Raw genomic sequence first — 19,053 nt, forward strand, 5'->3', positions numbered from 1 at the left:
TTTAACTACAGACTTCTTGTTCTGAATTGCAGTTTGAGTTTTTGATATAATCTATACTTACATTTTACAAACAGGAGAAAGTGGAAATGTCTGAAGTCCTGTACATAATGAATTCACTGAAGAAGGTTGTTGGTTTGTTAGGTGTAGATGACTTAATGGCATTTCTAACTCTACTACAGTACACAAAAATTTAAAAACATCATAGTATTACATAAACATTGAATAATATAATTTAAAACTCTTTGTAAACAATTATTATGTTTGCTCATTCTAATAAAAATTTTCAGTAAGAAATTTGGGTTATTCCAGAGACACTTTTAGGGGCGCGGGGGTGGGAGGGGAGGGATTGGGGTCAGAATGGGGGGGCTGCAATTGTATGGGGAATATAAAAATAAAATTTATTATTAAAAAAAAAAAGAAATTTGGGTTATTAAAAATGCAAAATAACAGCTTAAATTTTTCCTCTATATAAGGAATTATACAGATAACACAGTATTTCAACTGTAATAGTGATTTTTAAAAAATACATTGACAACTAAAGATTATAGACTACAAGATAAAAATCTAAAACTTTATATATAATAGTGTTTTAACTTTGATAGCTTATATTATTAGTACTTAGGAAATAGTTATTTTTATCTCTATATTAAGTAATAGTAATATTTAGCAAATAGTATTAATGGAGAGTAATTCTTCACCTTGGTAAGTATGGAATCTAGGTGGCCTAACACAGACTTATATGTCTATAGAGTGGACTACACAATCTGATCCTCATTTATTCATGAGTATCCAGTGGTTTCTATCACTTTCATAATACATGATTAATGTGATTTAATTATATATATTACTAAATAACAATCATTAACATAGTAAGAAACAACACAATTTGGCATTACACTGGCACAAAAGACGATTCTTAAGATTCCCAATTTCACAGGCCAATAATATTAACCATAATGACAGGCTTGCTTTGGAGTCTTAAAAAGTTAAATTTACTGAAGTATACCAAATGTCAGCATTTTAACATTAATGCTATTTCCTCCAATCCTCTTCTCAGTCTTTGTACCTTCCCTTCTAGATACTATTCAGCTTTGATGCTAGCAGGTTAACTTAATGATAACAAAAAATCACAAAGTATAGATAAGAGAAAAAAAACAACATATATTGCAAAAATCAGATTTTAAAGATGAAAAAACTGCTTTATAATAGACTTTAAATGCAAATATATTGGAATTTTATATCATATACAAGTAATCCCTGGTAAAATAAATGATTTATTCAAAATTTTTACCTAATTTGTTACATTCTGGCTCACACTGACTTTGAATGGCCAAAATCTCTGTGGAGTTGCATTTTATATCCTCAATGTCAATTCCCTGTTTGGTAGTGATATCTGAAAAGAAAAGGAAATCCACTCTCAGTAAAAGTGCTATTATATTATTTTCTCGTAATTTTGTTCATTCCTCTCTGACAATGTGAAGGTTGGAGGTATAGAAACTAGTCATTCATTAAAGTCACTTATCCTTTTCAATATTACTCACAGTTTTATGTTCTACTAACAAGGTAGCCTATGAGCTATTCTCCAATTTAAAAAAAAAGTTTTTTCACATTTTTTTAAATTGAGTAATTTTTAAATTGAGGTAACACTGGTTAACAACACTGTATGATTCAGAGGTACAGGTTCACACCTCTTCAGATATATGTTACTACATAGCACCCACCACTAAGGCCCCCATAATCCTCTACCTCAATCCATTAGGCTTCCTCTTCCCTTTGCTTCCTCCATACCTTCTTCCACAAGTAGCCTCAATTCTACAGTCAGCTTTCTAGGATTTGTTTGGTTTAGTTTTTAGTCCCTTTGTTTTGTTGATTTATATTTCACATGATAAAATCATCCAGTATTTGTCTTCCCCTTTCTGACTTATTTCACTTAGCATAATCTCCTTTACTTCCAGCTGTGTTGTCACAAATGGTAAGAGTTCATCTTTTTCTTAACTGAGTAGTATTCCATTGTGTATATATACCACATCTTCTTAATTTATTCATCTGTGCCTGGGCACTTAGGTTGTTTCCATACTTTAGTTATTTAAAGAGTGCTGCAATGAACCTAGGACCACACATAACCCTTCAAATTAGTGTTTGTGTATTCTTCCACCCTGTAGTTTTAAGCTCTGCTATATTTTGAAGTTCTGGTATGAATTTGCTCCACTTACTGCTTTGATTTGTAGGGTAATCAATGAGTCACCTGATTTAGCCTCATCTGCAAGAATTCCTTCAAGTCTGTGGCTCACTGATGGCAAATACCCCTGTTCTCAATGTATATCACAAATCTCCCTTCACTCCTCCCTAATATTATCTTTGTTCATTTCAACTGGAACTTATAAAGGTAAAGTCAAATATTTGGCTCAAGTTGTCATTAAAAAATATTTACTAAGTCTAACTGAGATAAAAGCATGTAAATTCTAGGTTATAACTCTCCAAATCATCTGATTCCATGAATCATCACATTACTCTGACCATCTCCATACCTAACTAAAGTCAGCATGGAAGTTGCTAGTATACAAGAAAACAGTTCTTAAAAAATTAATACAGTCATAGGTGATATAACTTTATCTGTTTAAGCATCTTAAAATGGTTAGATTAACCTCAGAGACATTCTAAACTTGCAAATGCATTAAGAGACAATGAGAAGAACGTCATCATTGTCATGACATGTACAATGTAATCTGCAGAACGCAAATCTGAAAGTTAGGAAAAAAAGATTAAGGAGCAAGCATTTTTATACATGTTATAATAAATAATTTTTATAAGTCACAGATTTTTTAATTATTTCTTACCTCTTTTGAAAAGTTTTTCATTTTCATCTTCATAACTTATTATTTCTGGTATTAAGTTTAATGATTCCTTCAGCTCTGACAGTGAAGGAATATTAGTTTCTTGTTTGGGGCTTGTGGGTATTAAGAATTCACATTCAAGCAAAAGTGATGGCTGAAAAAATAGGCAAAACAAGGTTCAAAAGAAATGTTTCTGAATTTGTAAATGTATATATTTTCTTAATTGTGTACCAAATTTTAAAGTAAATCCACACTCAAAAATATTGATGCCATGCATACTCTTAAAAAAAGGAAGCAATAGCAGCCAAAAATATATTACATTACAAGCAATCTTCTCTTTGAGTAATATCCTTTATGGTCACTGGTTATATTTATGATATGCAATATCCCTTAGTGCAGAAAAACCTTCTTTTGGGTTAACAATAATTTTGAAATTTCTAAGTTTAAAACAAATCAGAGCAGCAGATAAGAGTTGGTGAATGGGGCCTCCCCGGTGGCGCAGCGGTTGAGCGCTGGGTTGCGAAGCTGCCCGCGGCCTCTGCGGCGCCTGTTCGATCCCTGGCTGCTCCCCGGCCACCGGAGGAGGGTCCCACATGGCGCGCAGACCTCTCCTGCCGCCCGCTGCTCCCCTCAGCAGTGTGCTTCGGTCCTTCTGCCTGCTCTGCTCCCCGCTCTGGCTCTAGTGAATTCTCTCACCCTTCCGCGCTCTGACTGTACCCAGTGCATGTATAAACAAAAACAAAACAAATAAAGAAAGAAAGAAAAACATGCCTCTCTAAAAAATAAATAAATAAATAAATAAATAAATAAAAATTAAAAAAAATAAATAAAATATAATCTTGTTTAAAAAAAAAAAAGAGTTGGTGAATGGAGAGAAATGAAGAAGACAGATGAAAAAGAATGGCTATTTATTGCACTCCATGGAATTTGTTTCTCTTTCATTCCTATAGAAATGAATTTTTTAACAAGTGAGACTATGTGCATAACCCTCACAGTTAATGGGGGAGAGAAGGGATTAAAGGGACTAATAGGTGAATAAATACATTTTCTATGAGTGTTAAAATGGTTAATTATAAGGAAACACTTTAAATGCCTTAAGAGCATTGTACATACATATTATAAGAAAAGCCCTGCATATAAAACATTTTGAGTTGTCTTAAAAAAAATTTTAAAGTGAGCTTCCCTGGTGGCGCAAGGGGTTAAGTCGCAGCATTATGAAACTATCTATAGCCACTGCTGCACTAGTTCTATCTCCAGCCAGGCAGCTAACCAACGTGGCGCAGCAAACCTCTCCTGTCTTGCCCACTGCTCCCTTTAGCAGTGTATTTCAGTAAATCTGCCTGTTCTGCTCCCCACTGTCTCTGGTGAATCCTCTCATCCCTCCCCTCCCCCCCCACCCCCCCTCCCCCACCTCTGGCCTGTACCCAGTTTTTATATGCATAAATAAATAAACCTTTAAAAAATTTTAAGTAACTTTAAAATGCATCACTCTTTACAGGCCTTGATTTTGAGTTCGTTATATAGCAAAAAATTAACTGCTAGAATACTTTATATATTAAAATATACTATCAATTTTGTGTGTAATTGGAACTGAAAGCTAGAAAAGAAGGTGGGCCGTTGACAAGTTTGACCTTTAATATGCAAAGACGCTATCTTCCTTATTAACCACTGGCAGACCTAAAATGCAATCTCAGATCATTTTTAGTCTTACTCCTTCAATGAGATCAATTTTGTTAAAGTACAAGTAATAATTTGTTTTGTATGTAACTCACAAACCAACATTTCTAACTCCAGTCTCTAATTTTTTATGTAGAACATGACTACTTAGTGTCCAGACTAGCTATATTGGTTAAAATCACTGGGAGAGGTTTTAAATTTCCCTATACCTGGGCTTCACACCAGACCAATTAAATCAGAATACAGCTGGGAAAGCTCCAGGCTTCAGTATTTTATTACAACTCTCCAAGTAATTTTGTGTAGCCAATATTTAGAACCACTATCTTAGAAAGAAATCTGACTCCTTAATTGACACAATCAACTCATTATCAAGAATTTTAAACTTGACAATGGGTAGGTGGTCAACATATATTACTAAAAGTTATCAAAGAATGCTTTGCTGACTTTCATAAAAATATTACTGAAAACAAGTATTACAGCTTCATTTAAGCCTACTGTGTCTTCCAGCTTCTCCACACAGAAGTTTTCTTTGTCCATGTGAAAATCTTCTTTTACAAAATCTTTCCAATCTCCTTGAAAATCGAAACATTCCCTTAATTAAAAAACAGAAGACTAAATTAGTCTTTACTAACAGCAAGATACACACTAAATGTAGCCAATCAAAATACATAATACAATAAGAGTTGAGGTAGAGCAATAATAAAATATTATTACTGATAACATCTGGACTTGTGTACAAGTAAAGAACATCTCCTCTTAAAAATATTTATAATATTGGGCATTAAATACCTGGAAAAATCAGCTTCTTTGAAGATTTGTCCTTTGAAATCTAAAAGGGGATCTTTTACCAAAAATACTTTTAGTCTACTCAACAAAGTATGCAAAGTTGGTAGCTGATTTTTACAGGCTGAGTTATTTACAAAAATAATTTCTTCATCATCAATAGAAAAATCTGAAAAGAAATAAAAAATATAAAAAAATAAGAATGAAACTAAAAGATTACAAAGGGATCTAGATAGCTTTTGTAGTCAACCATTAAATAGAGTGGGTGTTTTAACTCATTTTTAATTCTTTAGTTCTTTATTGTACTATACATATAAATAAAACATGCACTGGTCCATAAGTAAAAGTTCAATAAATTTTAGTATTATTTCGTATACTGAGTAGTAACCAAATATCCAGAAAGAATTGTAGTGGCTCACTTTTTTCAACAAAGATTAGTTTAATCAATGGAGGAAAATATTTCATGGACTACCACTGGCTTCAAAGTAGCCAGGGGTAGCCTAAACAAAACTGAAAAACAAAAGCATTTAACTTACACTGACCCTCGTATTTTCTCCCCTGTGTTATTTTACAATTTTTTATAAAATAGTCTGGAAATTTATATATTTTTTTCACATCTTTTATGGCATCAATTTATAGAGAATGGGTTCTAGTAGCTCAGGTTCCCATCCATTGGGAAGAAGCACACACGAAGTGCACTTCCCTGGGTAGAGTAGGCAGGTGCTCCAATTAAACCCAAGAATCTTTCCTTTTGGCTTCCTTTTGTTTCCTGATTATTTTCCTTCACGTGTTTCAGGAAGCTATCTTGGCTGCAAGAGTGCTTCATATGTTCAGTAACATTTATTATCCTGTCAAGAATCTTGCCTAAGATAAACACCTGGGATTACATTAAACTGAAAAGCTTCTGTACAGCCAAAGAGACATTAACCAAAACAGAGAGACACCCCACTGATTGGGAAAAAATCTTTGCACTCCATCCAACTAATAAGGGACTGATCACAAAGATATACAAAGAACTCACAGGGTTCAACAAAAACAAAATAAACAATCCAGTCAAGAAATGGGCAGAGAACTCAAAAGACATTTCTCCAGAGGAAATGCAAATGGCCAACAGGCATATGAAAAAATGTTCAACATCCCTTATCATCAGGGAAATGCAAATCAAAACCACACTGAGATACCACCTTACACCAGTAAGAATGGCACATATCAAAAAAAGAAGCAACAACAAATGTTGGCGAGGATGTGGTGAAAAAGGAACTCTCCTGCATTACTGGCGGGAGTGCAAATTGGTCCAACCACTGAGGAAAGGTTCCTCAACCTGCTAAAAATGGAGCTACCATACGATCCGGCAATTCCACTACTAGGGATCTACCCAAAGGACACAGAAACAGTGATTCAAAAGAGCACCTGTACACCTATGTTTATTACAGCACTATTTACAATAGGTAAAACCTGGAAACAACCCAAATGCCCAAAAAGAGATGACTGGATCAAGACAATGAGGTACATATACACAATGGAATATTATTCAGCAATCAAAAAAGATAAACTCATGCCATTTGCAGCAACGTGGATGGAGCTAGAAGGAATTATGCTCAGTGAAATAAGCCAGAAGGAAAAATAAAAGCATTGGATGGTTTCACTTATAACAGGAATATAGGAGAACCAAATAAGACATCAGTGTAAAAAAATAATAACAGTACAAAACACAACAAAGCAAAACAGACAATTATAAACCAGAGACATCCTGCAAAGGAGGAAGAGGGAGAGGGCTGAGAGGGAGGGAGGAAGGAGCACAGGGGACTGTGGTGATGGTGCATGGGTGCCTTGGGGAAGGAAATTCTATGGGGACTCAATCTGAGGGGGTGAGGGGAAGCAAATATTTTCTAAAAAAAGGTAAAAAAAAAAAAAAAAGGATAAATGTTAAAATAAAAAATACATGAAAAAATAAATAAAAATGAAAAAAAGAATTTTGCCTTTTACTTCCTGCATGCTGGGCAATATTATTGACTCCTCCAGTTTTGCCATGTTAAAATTTGTGGGGCCTTCTTTTTTGAACAATGCCTATCCCCTTGTTTATAGGTTTGCATGCATGTAACCAAAGGAACAATTCCATATTTCCCCAAAGGCCTAGAGAACATATGGTACAGTTTTCTCTTTTTCCCCTTTGTGTTGGTTATGCCAGCAACTTATGGGAAGGTGATGGTTCTAGCCAAAAGGGCTCACTTTACCTCTTAAGGTCTCCTCAGAGACAATGACATGTAAGAATGAAGTTGGTCTACAAAGCCTACAAAATGAGACCAACTCTAATTCTACCACTGTAAAGTTATTCAAAATGGTTGTTATAAAATTAATTACAATGAAAGTTCTAAAGCACAGTATCTACTTGAGAAGGGTGATATATTTTATGTACCAGGAATCACTATTGCCAAACAGATAATTGTTGGAATTATTGCTCCTCTGTACCCCACACTACCATGTTGACCATGTTTGGATTACTTTCGGATCTCAGCTGTGTCAATGCTTTGTTTCTGAGCTAAAAGAGGAAATATATAACTGACCCCCATTTTTCAATAAGCTCCTGAGAGGAAAGGAAAATTTAAATTCACATGAAGCACTACTCAGAAAGTCAAATTCCCAAAAGCAAAAGCCACATTGTTCTGGGCAGTGGCCTGACATGAAAGGGATAGCATGGTGTGATGTCTTTCATGACCAACCATACCACTGATACACTTGTACTTAAAAACAAAGTTGTTATAAAGCAGGCAGCTGGGGAATATCCCTTTGCCTGGTTAACATGAAATGCCAAGGGAGAACCTACAGAGCAGCCTCCTGAAAGATTGTTTATCTGAACCTGTTGAGTTCCTGATACTCTTGAGGTCACGAGATTCCCATGACAAATTTGGCACCAAAGAAAACTAGTCAATTTCATGTCAAAGCAGAGCTTATCTGAGACTAGAATTTGAAGATGGTCCATTCATACCTCTATTGTGCAAATACTAATTAAATTAATAGTAAAAACCCAAACAGCAATAGCATATATCTCTGTCTTAACTTCCACTTCCAAACACAGACCCTCTAGAATTCGCTTCCTCTAGGCTCCTTCTAGTGTTTCTGGGAACAGGGACAGCCAGTTATCAGTTAGGAGGTTTTGTTTCAAAACTCTCCTTTTCTGATTGGAACCACTTGAGGGCAGCATTACACCATAAGCAATAATAATCTTTACAGATTCTTTTACCGAGGGAGCTACTTTCTTACATTTTTATTGTCTATGTCTGTCTGTTACATTCTTTACTTGTATGTCTTATTCCCTGGGGGTCTTACTTTAATACAGCTATTATAATACAAATATGAGAACACTGTTTCCCTTTATTGTAGAGCATTGTTAAATTGTCCTGAGGAAACAAAATTTTGTCTAGTCTCTACAAGAAGCAGAAAAAAGAGGTTTATTTATAGGAAATAAGCAAGTCTTTTTCTTTGCAGGAGATACTTTTTTGGTCTACCTACAGAACCCATGATAACTAAATGAAAAATGAAGTAGTTCACTGAAGTGTTTGATAGAAAAAGTACGATCAGATTTTTGTGATCAGTCCTTTATCATTAGTGTTGGGTGCAAAAATGTTCTCCCAGTTGGTGGGGTTTCTCTTTTTGTTATTGTCTCTTTTGCTGTGCAGAAGCTCTTTAATTTGATGTAGTCCCAGCTGTTTATCTTTGCCTTCACTATCACTGCTTTGGGTGATGTGTCTGTAAAGATGTCTTTGATATGCAGATCACGTAGTGTTTCACCTATATTTCCTTCTATGTATTTTATGGTTTCAGGTCTTATTTCTAGTTCTTTAATCCATTTTGAGTTGATTTTTGTGTATGGTGTGAGGTGGTGGTCAAGCTTCATTCTTTTGCATGTAGCAACCCAGTTTTCCCAGCACCATTTATTGAACAAACTTTCTTTGCTCCAATGCATAGTCTTTGCTCCTTTGTCAAAGATTAGTTGACCATAAATCTGTGGGTTTATTTCTGGATTTTCTATTCGATTCCATTGGTCTGTATGTCTGTTCTTGTTCCAATACCATGCAGTTTTGATGATTATGGCTTTGTAGTATAGTTTGAAGTCTGGGAGTGTGATGCCTCCATTTCCTTCTTTTTTTTTCGGTAGAGCTTTGGCTATTCGGGGTTTTTGGTGATTCCATATGAATTTCATCAATAATTGTTCTATTTCTTTGAAGAATGACATTGAAATTTTGATTGGAATAGCATTGAATTGGTATATTGCTTTTGGTAGGATGGCCATTTTAATAATGTAGACTCAACAACAACAAAGAAAATAACCCAGTCAAAAAATGGGCAGAAGAGCTAAAAAGAAACTTCTCTGAAGAGGAAATGCAAATGGCCAACAGACATATGAAAAAATGTTCAACATCACTTGTAATCAGGGAAATGCAAATCAAAACTACCATGAGATACCATCTTACACCAGTGAGAATGGCACATATTAAAAAAACTAGCAACAACAAATGTTGGCAAGGTTGTGGAGAAAAAGGAACTCTCCTGCACTGTTGGTGGGAATGCAAACTGGTCCAACCACTATGGAGAGCTGTGTGGAGATTTCTTGACCTACTAAACATAGAGCTTCCATATGATCCAGCAATTCCACTCCTAGGTATTTACCCAAAGGACACAGAAACATCAATTCCAAAGAACACCTGCACCCCTATGTTTATAGCAGCACTATTTACAATAGCTAAGCTTTGGAAACAGCCCAAATGCCCAAAAATAGATGACTGGATCAAGAAGATGTGGTACATATATACCATGGAATATTACTCAGCATTCAAAAAAGATAAACACATGCAATTTGCAGCAACATGGATGGCGCTGGAAGGGATCATGCTCAGCAAAATAAGCCAGAAAGAAAAAGAAAAATATCGGATGGTCTCACTCATAGCAGGAATCTAGAAAACTTAAATAAGGGATCAGGAAAATGAATAACTATAAGAAAGTGAAAATCAAAATCAACAAAAACTATGAACCAGAGACACTTTTTGGGGGGTGGGGGCCGGGAGGGGAGGGATTGGGGTCAGAATGGGGCATGTGCAGTTGTATGGGGGAATATAAAAATAAAATTTATTATTTAAAAAAAAAAAAAGAAAACGTACGATCAGTGGTTTTCAAATATACATAAAAACCTAATCAAAAGTTAATAAAAAAATCATACATAACCAACTATCAAGGAATAAACATAACAAAAATGTGCAGAAAATATATGGAAGAAACCATAAACTTTAATGGGGATCATTAAAAAAACTTAAAAGGCAAGATAAAACATTTTCTTCGCTAGAAAGACCATGGGGAAAAAAGTTAAAAGGTCCAAATAACATCTCAATTTCTCAAAAGATGTTACAGAACTTCAAAAAACTGATTACAAAGTAAGTCTGGAAGAAAAAATAACAAAAAAGATGATTAAAACATGTTGTATTTATTTATTAAATACTTAAAATTATAAAATACTGACACAATAGACAAATCAGTAGAAAATAAATATTCACAAATAAACTCTAATGCGAACAAGGATTTGGCAGATGATATAAGTGACATTTCTTTCTTTTTTTTTTTTTTTAAAGATTTATGTATTTATTTATACAAGAACTGGGGTACAGGCCAGACTTGCCGGAGGGTGAGAGGATTCACCAGAGGCCAAGTGGGAAACAGAACAGGCAGACTGACGAAATACACTGCTGAGGGGAGCAGTGGGCACAACAGGAGAGGTCTGCTGTGCCATGTGGGACACTCATGGGCCGGCTGGGATCGAACTGGCGCTGCAAAGGCTGCGGGCAGCTTCACAGCACTGTGCTCAACTGCCTGTGCCACCAGGGGAGGCCCAAAGTGGCATTTCTAATCAATGGGGAAAGGAAATAATACTGGGACAATTGCCAAAACATTTGGAAATAAATGCCTTTTTTTAATGGAATTTTGAGGGTTCACTGTGATATTTATCTTTTTTTAAAAGATTTATTTATTTATTTATCCATTCATTCCTTCATTCAAGAACTGGGGTACAGGCCAGATTCGCGGGATGGTGAGAGGATTCACCAGAGACACAGCAGGGAACAGAACGGGCAGACTGACGAAATACACTGCTGAGGGGAGCAGCGGGTGAGACAGGAGAGGTCTGCTGTGCCATGTGGGACCCTCGCCAGCCAGCCGGGATTGAACAGGCACTGTAGAGCCTGCAGACAGCTTCACAACGCTGCACTCAAGTGCCTGTGCCACCAGGGAAAGCCCTGGAAATAAATGCTTTTTATTCTCACTTTTAAACAACCACACAGCTGTATGGATGGAGCTGGAAGGTATTATGCTAAGTGAATAAACCAGAGGAGAAAGAAAATACCAGATGCTGTCACATATATGTGGATTACAGAAAAGTCAAACAAATGGTTAGACAAAGACAAACATTAAAATCAACCCTTGAAAGCTGACCAGAGATCTGAGGTATACAGGGGTAGGAAGGGAAGAAAAGGGGGTAAAAGAGTACATAATTTTTAATGGTAAGACATTAAAGTATTTCTTCTATTGTTGAGAACAAGAATGGCAATTATTACTACTTTTACTGAATAACTTAACGTCCTAGTTAGCATAGTAAGACAAAAAAAAAAAAAGATATAAATGCTGTAAAGGAAGAAACAGATGGCCAATAAAATCACTGTCTTGAAGAACTATCTACCCTCCCATGTTCACTACAGCATTTTCACAATAGCCAAGGTATGCGAAGAACTAAATGTCTATTGACAGATTAATGGATAAATAAAGATGACACATACACAACAAGGATATTGTTCAGCCTTAAAAAAGAACACCCAGGGCCTCCCTGGTGGTGCAGTAGGTTAAGTCTCAGCACTATGAAGCAATTCACAGCCACTGCAGCTCAAGTTCGATCCTGGCCAAGGAGCTGACCCACATGGTGCAGCAGACTTCTTCTGTCTTGCCAGCTGCTTCCCTCAGCAGTGTATTTCAGTAGATCTGCCTGTTCTGCTCCCCACTCTATCTCTGGTGAATCCTCTCACCACCCTCTCTGCTCCCTCACACCTCTGTCTTACAGCCCCCAGCTCTTATATGCATAAATAAATAAATCTTTAAAAAAAAAAAAAAAGAGAACACCCATTTGTGATATGGCTGAACCTGGAAGGCATTATGCTAAGTGAAACAAGACAGACAGAGTACAAGAAACACTGCGCAGTATCATTTGTTTATGAAATCTTTTTTTATGAAATCTTAAAATGAAAAAAGTGAAACTCAAGGAAATAGCAAGTAGAATGGCTGTCAGGGACTGGTGTGGGGATATGAGGGAACTAGGAAAGGTTGGTAAAGGGCTGGTAAAACTTCCAGTTAAAAAGTGAAGTCTGGGCCTCCCCTGGTGGTGCAGCGGTTGAGGGCTGGGCTGCGAAGCTGCCCATAGCCTCTGCAGCGCTGGTTCGATCCCCAGCCGCTGGGCGAGGGTCCTACTTGGTATGCAGACCTCTCTTGCCGCCCGCTGCTCCCCTCAGCAGTGTATTTCGTCGGTCTGCCTGTTCTGTTCCCCGCTCTGGCTCTGGTGAATTCTCTCACCCTTCCGCACTTCTGACTGTACCCAGTACTTGTATAAATAAATAAATAAATCTTTAAAAAAAAAAAAGTGAAGTCTGAGGAATAAATGTATAACATGGTGACTACAGTTGATAATACTGCAGGGTATAAATGAAATTTGCTAAGAGAGGAAGTAGTACTTAAAAAAAGATAAATACATGAAGTGATGGATATGTTGTATACTTTAAATATAATAAAATTTTATTTGAGCTACATTTGCATTTACTTCTATATCTGAAAATATCTTCACAAAATGATTATATTTATTGATAAATAATGTGAATATTATAGAAAAATTAGTACATGTCAATGAATCAACAATAAAAGGAAATAAACATTTGAAATTAACTTATGACATAGTAATTAGTTATATTCTTTTTTGTTTTTTTTATAGAGGCATGTTTTATTTATTTATTTGTTTGTTTTTGTTTATACATGCACTGGGTACAGTCAGAAGTGCGGGAGGGTGAGAGAATTCACCAGAGCCAGAGCCGGGAGCAGAGCAGGCAGAAGGACCGAAGGACACTGCTGAGGGGAGCAGCGGGCGGCAGGAGAGGTCTGCGCGCCATGCGGGACCCTCCTCCGGTGGCCGGGGAGCAGCTGGGGATCGAACCGGCGCCTCCAAGGCCGCGGGCAGCTTCGCAACCCAGTGCTCAACTGCTGTGCCACCGGGGAGGCCCTAGTTATATTCTTATGAAACAAAGCAAATTTATAGTATCACATCAATTGAACTTCAAAGCATAATATGTCCCTTTTGATTTAGACAGTGAAATCGTAGTATCTACAAATCTGGTAGCAATCAATATAACTGCTAAGAAAGGACATGAAATTGCAAATCTAAATTTATAAAGTGAAGTAGAATGACAAGCTCCTTAAGGAAATAAAAGAGATAGACAATTCATATATATTTGGGAAATTCAAGCATATTTTCATCAGCGACATATAGTAAAGAAGCTTCTGATGCTAGCTGATGATAAATATTATGAAATTTGCCAATAGTAGTTTGCAGTATGCAATATTAATAGTGATAGTAATGTTTGGATGCCATGTTTTTTTACAGATAACCTCTTTACGTGCATGCATAAGCTAGTCCAAGCAAAATTTTTGACAAGAAATAAGAAGTAAATTTAACAACTTTCACAAAATTGTACCACTTTTAAGAATAGATTTGGACTATGATCAAATCTGACTCCTAATTCAGGCTCTTCCTACTGTATATCATACTCTCAAGTTCAGTCACTGTCTCTGTCTCTGTCTCAGTCTCTCTCTCACTCCTCCTTCTCCTCTTCCTCTTCCTCCCCTCTACATCTCAAACTATGAGGGATTTAGTTCTCTATTTATCATCATACCTATATATCAATACTAAAAATCTTATACACAATTTACGTATCTACATAAAAATAGCAGTAAAAAAGGCAAATTATTTTTCACGCTCAAGCTATAGCATATCTTAAATTATGGTAGCAATTATATGAAAGAAACTTAACTTTTTTAATTTAAAAAAGGAATACATTATTATACATATAAAAGAGGTAGTTCTAATCAAGTTTTTATACTATTGAGAGAATTCAGTACCCTCTAAAAAGGTGAGAAATTTGAAACAAAGTTTGGACAAAATATACTTTTAATTATTATTAAATAATAAACAAATTGTAAAAACCATAAAAAATGAATTTCCTGACCCAACATTGCAATATTCCATTTCTACTTTCAATTATAGCTTCACATAAACTAGATGAGACTGAAAATACCAGGCACATTTTAGAAAATAAAATATAACCATAATTTAATGTAACATCAGATAGACATGTTATCAGATCTGTACCCAGATGCTAATATCATTGTAGCAATATGTTGTGAGTACTCTATGATCAAGTCCCTGAAGCTATTTTGAAGCCCAGTATACTTAAGCCCCCCTAAAACAATCTAAATTGCAAAAGGGGATTATATGAAAGAAAAAGTGTTTCCTTAATGAGGTAAATAAAGCTTAGAATTATAATTTTGTCAAAGAATATATATATATTTTAAAGATTTATTTATTCATGAATACATGAACCGGGGTACAGGCCAGATGCGCAGGAGCGGGAGAGGATTCACCAGAGACAGAGCAGGGAACAGAACAGGCAGAATGACTGAAATACACTGCTGAGGGGGGCAGCGGGCGAGATAGGAGAGGTCTGCCACCCCATGTAGGATTCTTGCTGGCCGGCTGGGGTTGAACTGGCGCTGCAGATGCTGCGGACAGCTTCACAGCACTGCGCTCAACTGCCTGCACCATCAGGGAAGGCCCAAGAATATTTTTAATAAAACAAAAACTTCAACCAATTAAAAGAAAAATCTCACTGAAATGAAAATGTATCTATCAGTAAGAAATGTTGAATAACAAGGGAAATAACAAATATTTTACCTTGGTTCTGTGCTTGAAGTGTTGGACATTTTTCTAAACAGCTGACAAGTGTAAATACTTCACTGTAGTCCTTATGGGTGTACATGCTGGCTTCCTCTACTTCAGTTTGGGAGTTTGGGTTTGAACTTGGAACAATTTCCTCAAAGTCACAGTTAATATAGGTCGCCATTTCTGTGCCTGTTTTTCTATAATATAAAAATACAGATTTTATATATGTCCTATTGTAAAACATTTTCATTAACATATCGTACATGTTCATTGTAGAAAAATTACAAAATTCCAACAGAGTGAGAAAAATTACCCATAGTGCCATCACTCAAGGAGAAATTAAAAAATTATGACATCCTGCTGGTGTCAGAGTCTTGCTTATTGTTGTGAGAAAACTTCAGCCCCACATGCTGGAATTGGGTGCAGAATTTCAGTAAATCTAAAAGTCATCTTTTAGATTGAAAAATATCTTTGGAATTTTTAGAATTTTAAATCTTTAGTCCAGGTAAATCTAAAGAGGCAGAAATAAACTAATGGTTGTCTATCAGAAAGAGAGGGGAAAGAATGGGAAGTGGCTGCTAATAGGTATAGTATTTTCTTCTGTGTTGATAGAAATGCTCTAAAATTGAATGTGGTGATGGCTGTACAACTCTGAACATTCTAAAAACCATTACATTGAACATTAAAAATGGTTGAATTATATGCATATGAATTACATCTCAATAAAGCTGTTATATAAATCAAACCAGACAAAAATTCTGGTGGTATGAATTTCAGTTCCAACAATTCACTAGTTGAGTGATCATTGTAAATTACTTAACCTGAGCCTTAGTTTCTTACATGCAATATTGGGATAGTAACGTTCACCTCACATAGTTGTTAGAAGTAGGAAATAAATGTGTGTGCAATATCCTACATTCAACTGCATTCACCTGAATGCAGCATGACAGAAGAGCAGAGAATACTATTACATGTTCTTTGTCATGTTCTATTTGGCCATGTGTTCTGTTCTAGAAGCTAGGAAGCTTACTAAATGTTCTCCCTAATCTTTTCCCATTTGTCCTAGCCTCCGTAATTCAATTGCTTTGACCCCCACTTTAGCCAATCCATCAAGCTATCTTCATTTTTTGAAAGTGCTATATTTACTCTAATATGTATTTACTTATTAGGAATTTAACCGATGCTGGTGGTTTTGAAAACATTAGAATAGTTTTTTGTTGTTAGTGTTCTGTTGCAAGTTGCATAGTTTCGACTATAAGAGCTAATTTATGCACTGTTAGTTTTAGTGTGCAATTTTGCAGAAATAAGATTTTTAGAAACATATGGCAAAAATGTCCATAAATATTAAAACATAGCACACTAACAAAGTAGTAAAAGAACTGAGGTCTTAAAATCAATATTAAGGAGTAACAAAAAATAGGAACAAGAAACAGAAATGAAAAAGAAAGAAATATCAAGATTGAGGAAATCTAGATAGTGCTGGTCAATAAAACTGTAGTTCCTGAATTATTTAAAATAAAATTTCAGTGTGGAGTCTCTGTACCTTCTGCTCAATTTTGCTTTGAACTAAAATTTCTCTAAAAAACAAAGTCTATAAAAAAATTAAATTGTACTGCATGACTCTAAACAGAAATTAATAATGGCTTAAACACACATAAAAAATCTGGAGGTTAAAAGCTCTGATAATTTGTCAGGCACAGAAATTCCTTTTGTTCCACTCTGCCATTCCTGGGTTTAGTTGGTCAGAACAGTTCAAAATGGTTGCTGGAGCAAGTCATTACATCTGTACTGCAGCATCAGGAGAAGGAAAGTAAAGAAGAAAAACATACCTCTTCCTTTTAAGGGCACATTTTAGTTGGTTACTTATTTCTCTCAAGTATAACTAAGGAAAACTTAAATTATTCAAACTTGAATGTGTGAATAATGACTAAATTCTTCCTGAGTTTGATTAATACTCTTTGCATGAAGTGAAGCAATAGACTAAGTTATTTACATTTGCAATGATGTCTCTAAATTGCGTGTAGATTAACAATGTAGATTGTTCTTCATATTATCTTCTATGTTCCTATCTCTGACACTGTACTTCCCACACTGTGTTATAATTATTTATTTCTAAATCTCTATGTCCCCATTTTCTTGCATTCTTTGAGAGTAGAAATTATATGTCATTCTTTTTTTTTTTTTTTAAGATCTGTTTATTTATACAAGCATTGGGTACAGTAACAAGCATGCGGGAGGGTGAGAGAATTCACCAGAGCCAAAGCGGAGAGCAGAACAGGCAGAATGACGAAGTGCACTGCTGAGGGGAGCAGCGGGCAGCAGGAGAGGTCTGCGTGCCATGTGGGACCCTCGCCCAGTGGCCGGGGATTGAACCGGCACTGCAGAGGCTGCAGGCAGCTTGGCAACCCAGCGCTCAACCGCTGCACCACCGGGGAGGCCCATATGTCATTCATTTTTATAGCTAGTATTGAACACACAGGATGATATCCAGTAAAAATGTGATAAAGGACTGAAATAACAATTCAAAATAAGGTAGAAAATCAGCCTTAAACCTGCATTTATACTACACAAAAGGGCCATTTTTAATATAAAATATTCTATAGATACTTTCTACAGAAAGTTTATTTATTTATTAAAAGCATAATACCATATTCGCTATGTTTCTGTGATCTTTTACAACACAAATGCATGGATAACAGTTAATTTGTGTGAGGGAACATTAACAAGAAAATATAAATCACTTCTATTAACCTTTCCTTTGTAGTTCACATTTGAGATTTTTCATCAGATAAAAGAAGAAAAGTTTTGAAGATATAAATGAAGGGATCTACTGTCAAAATAAATAAAAGATATGAAGAAATGGAGAAATACTCCATGCTCATGGATTAAAAGAATAAATATTTAAGATGGCCATATTACCTAAAGCAATTTACAGACTTAATGCAATATCTATCAAAATTCCAAAGATATTTTTCAAGAAAACAGAACAAACAATTCTAAAATGTGTAGGCAACCCCCAAAAGACCTAGATTAGCCAAAGCAATCCTGAGAGAAAAGAGTGGCGGTATCATGTTGCCTGACTTCAAACTACAAAGAGATAGTAATCAAAACAGTACAGTATCAAAACAAAAACAGAAACACATACCAATCGAATAGAACAGCAAGCCCAGAAATAAACCCACACAAACATGGTGAGTTAATCTATGACAAAGGAGGAAACTATACAATGGAGAAAGGAAAGCCTCTTCAACAAATAGTACTGAGAGACTTGGACATGTAAAAATGAAATTTTTTCATTAACTCCATGCACAGAAATTAATTCTAAATGGATTAAAGACTTGGATATAAGACCTGAAACCATAAAATATACGTAGAAGAAAACAGGCAATACACTCCTAGATATCAACCTCAGAAACATTTGGGGACCCATCTCCAACCACAAAGGAAACAGAAGCAAAAATAAACAAATTGGACTACATTAAACTACGAAGCTTTTGTACAGCAAAAGAAACCAAGACAACAACAGAAAGGCAAATCATGAACTGAAAGAAAATATTTGCATATCACATGCCAGACAAGGGGTTAATTTCCAAGATAAAGAATTTATACAATTCAACAACAGAACTAATAATTAAATTGAAAAATGTCAACAGACCTAAATAGACACTTCTGAAGAAGGCACACAGGCACATGAAAAAACATTCAACATCACTTATTATATCACATATCTTATTATAAGATACC

At 35.6% G+C, this 19,053-nt stretch overlaps 1 protein-coding gene across 8 annotated transcripts in view; it reads right to left on the bottom strand.

Moving 5' to 3' along the window:
• The window catches only part of SHOC1 (shortage in chiasmata 1), a 127,034-nt gene that overhangs the window by 98,872 nt on the left and 9,109 nt on the right, over positions 1–19,053 (bottom strand). For 6 of the 8 annotated variants that reach the window (XM_054689406.1, XM_054689407.1, XM_037493000.2 and 3 more), the window contains 6 exons: positions 15,322–15,506; positions 5,301–5,463; positions 4,989–5,103; positions 2,838–2,988; positions 1,292–1,393; positions 62–173 (listed from right to left, as the gene is read on the bottom strand). In XM_054689406.1, coding sequence (XP_054545381.1) covers positions 62–173; positions 1,292–1,393; positions 2,838–2,988; positions 4,989–5,103; positions 5,301–5,463; positions 15,322–15,506 — 828 coding nt within the window. Of the gene's footprint in view, positions 1–61; positions 174–1,291; positions 1,394–2,837; positions 2,989–4,988; positions 5,104–5,300; positions 5,464–15,321; positions 15,507–19,053 lie in introns of those variants that run through there. The other 2 variants (XM_054689409.1, XM_037493002.2) reach the window with 2 other exon arrangements.

Source organism: Talpa occidentalis, unplaced genomic scaffold (assembly GCF_014898055.3).
Source record: "Talpa occidentalis isolate TD23 unplaced genomic scaffold, MPIMG_talOcc4v2.1 talOcc4.7, whole genome shotgun sequence".
NCBI classification, from domain to species: Eukaryota; Metazoa; Chordata; class Mammalia; order Eulipotyphla; family Talpidae; genus Talpa; species Talpa occidentalis.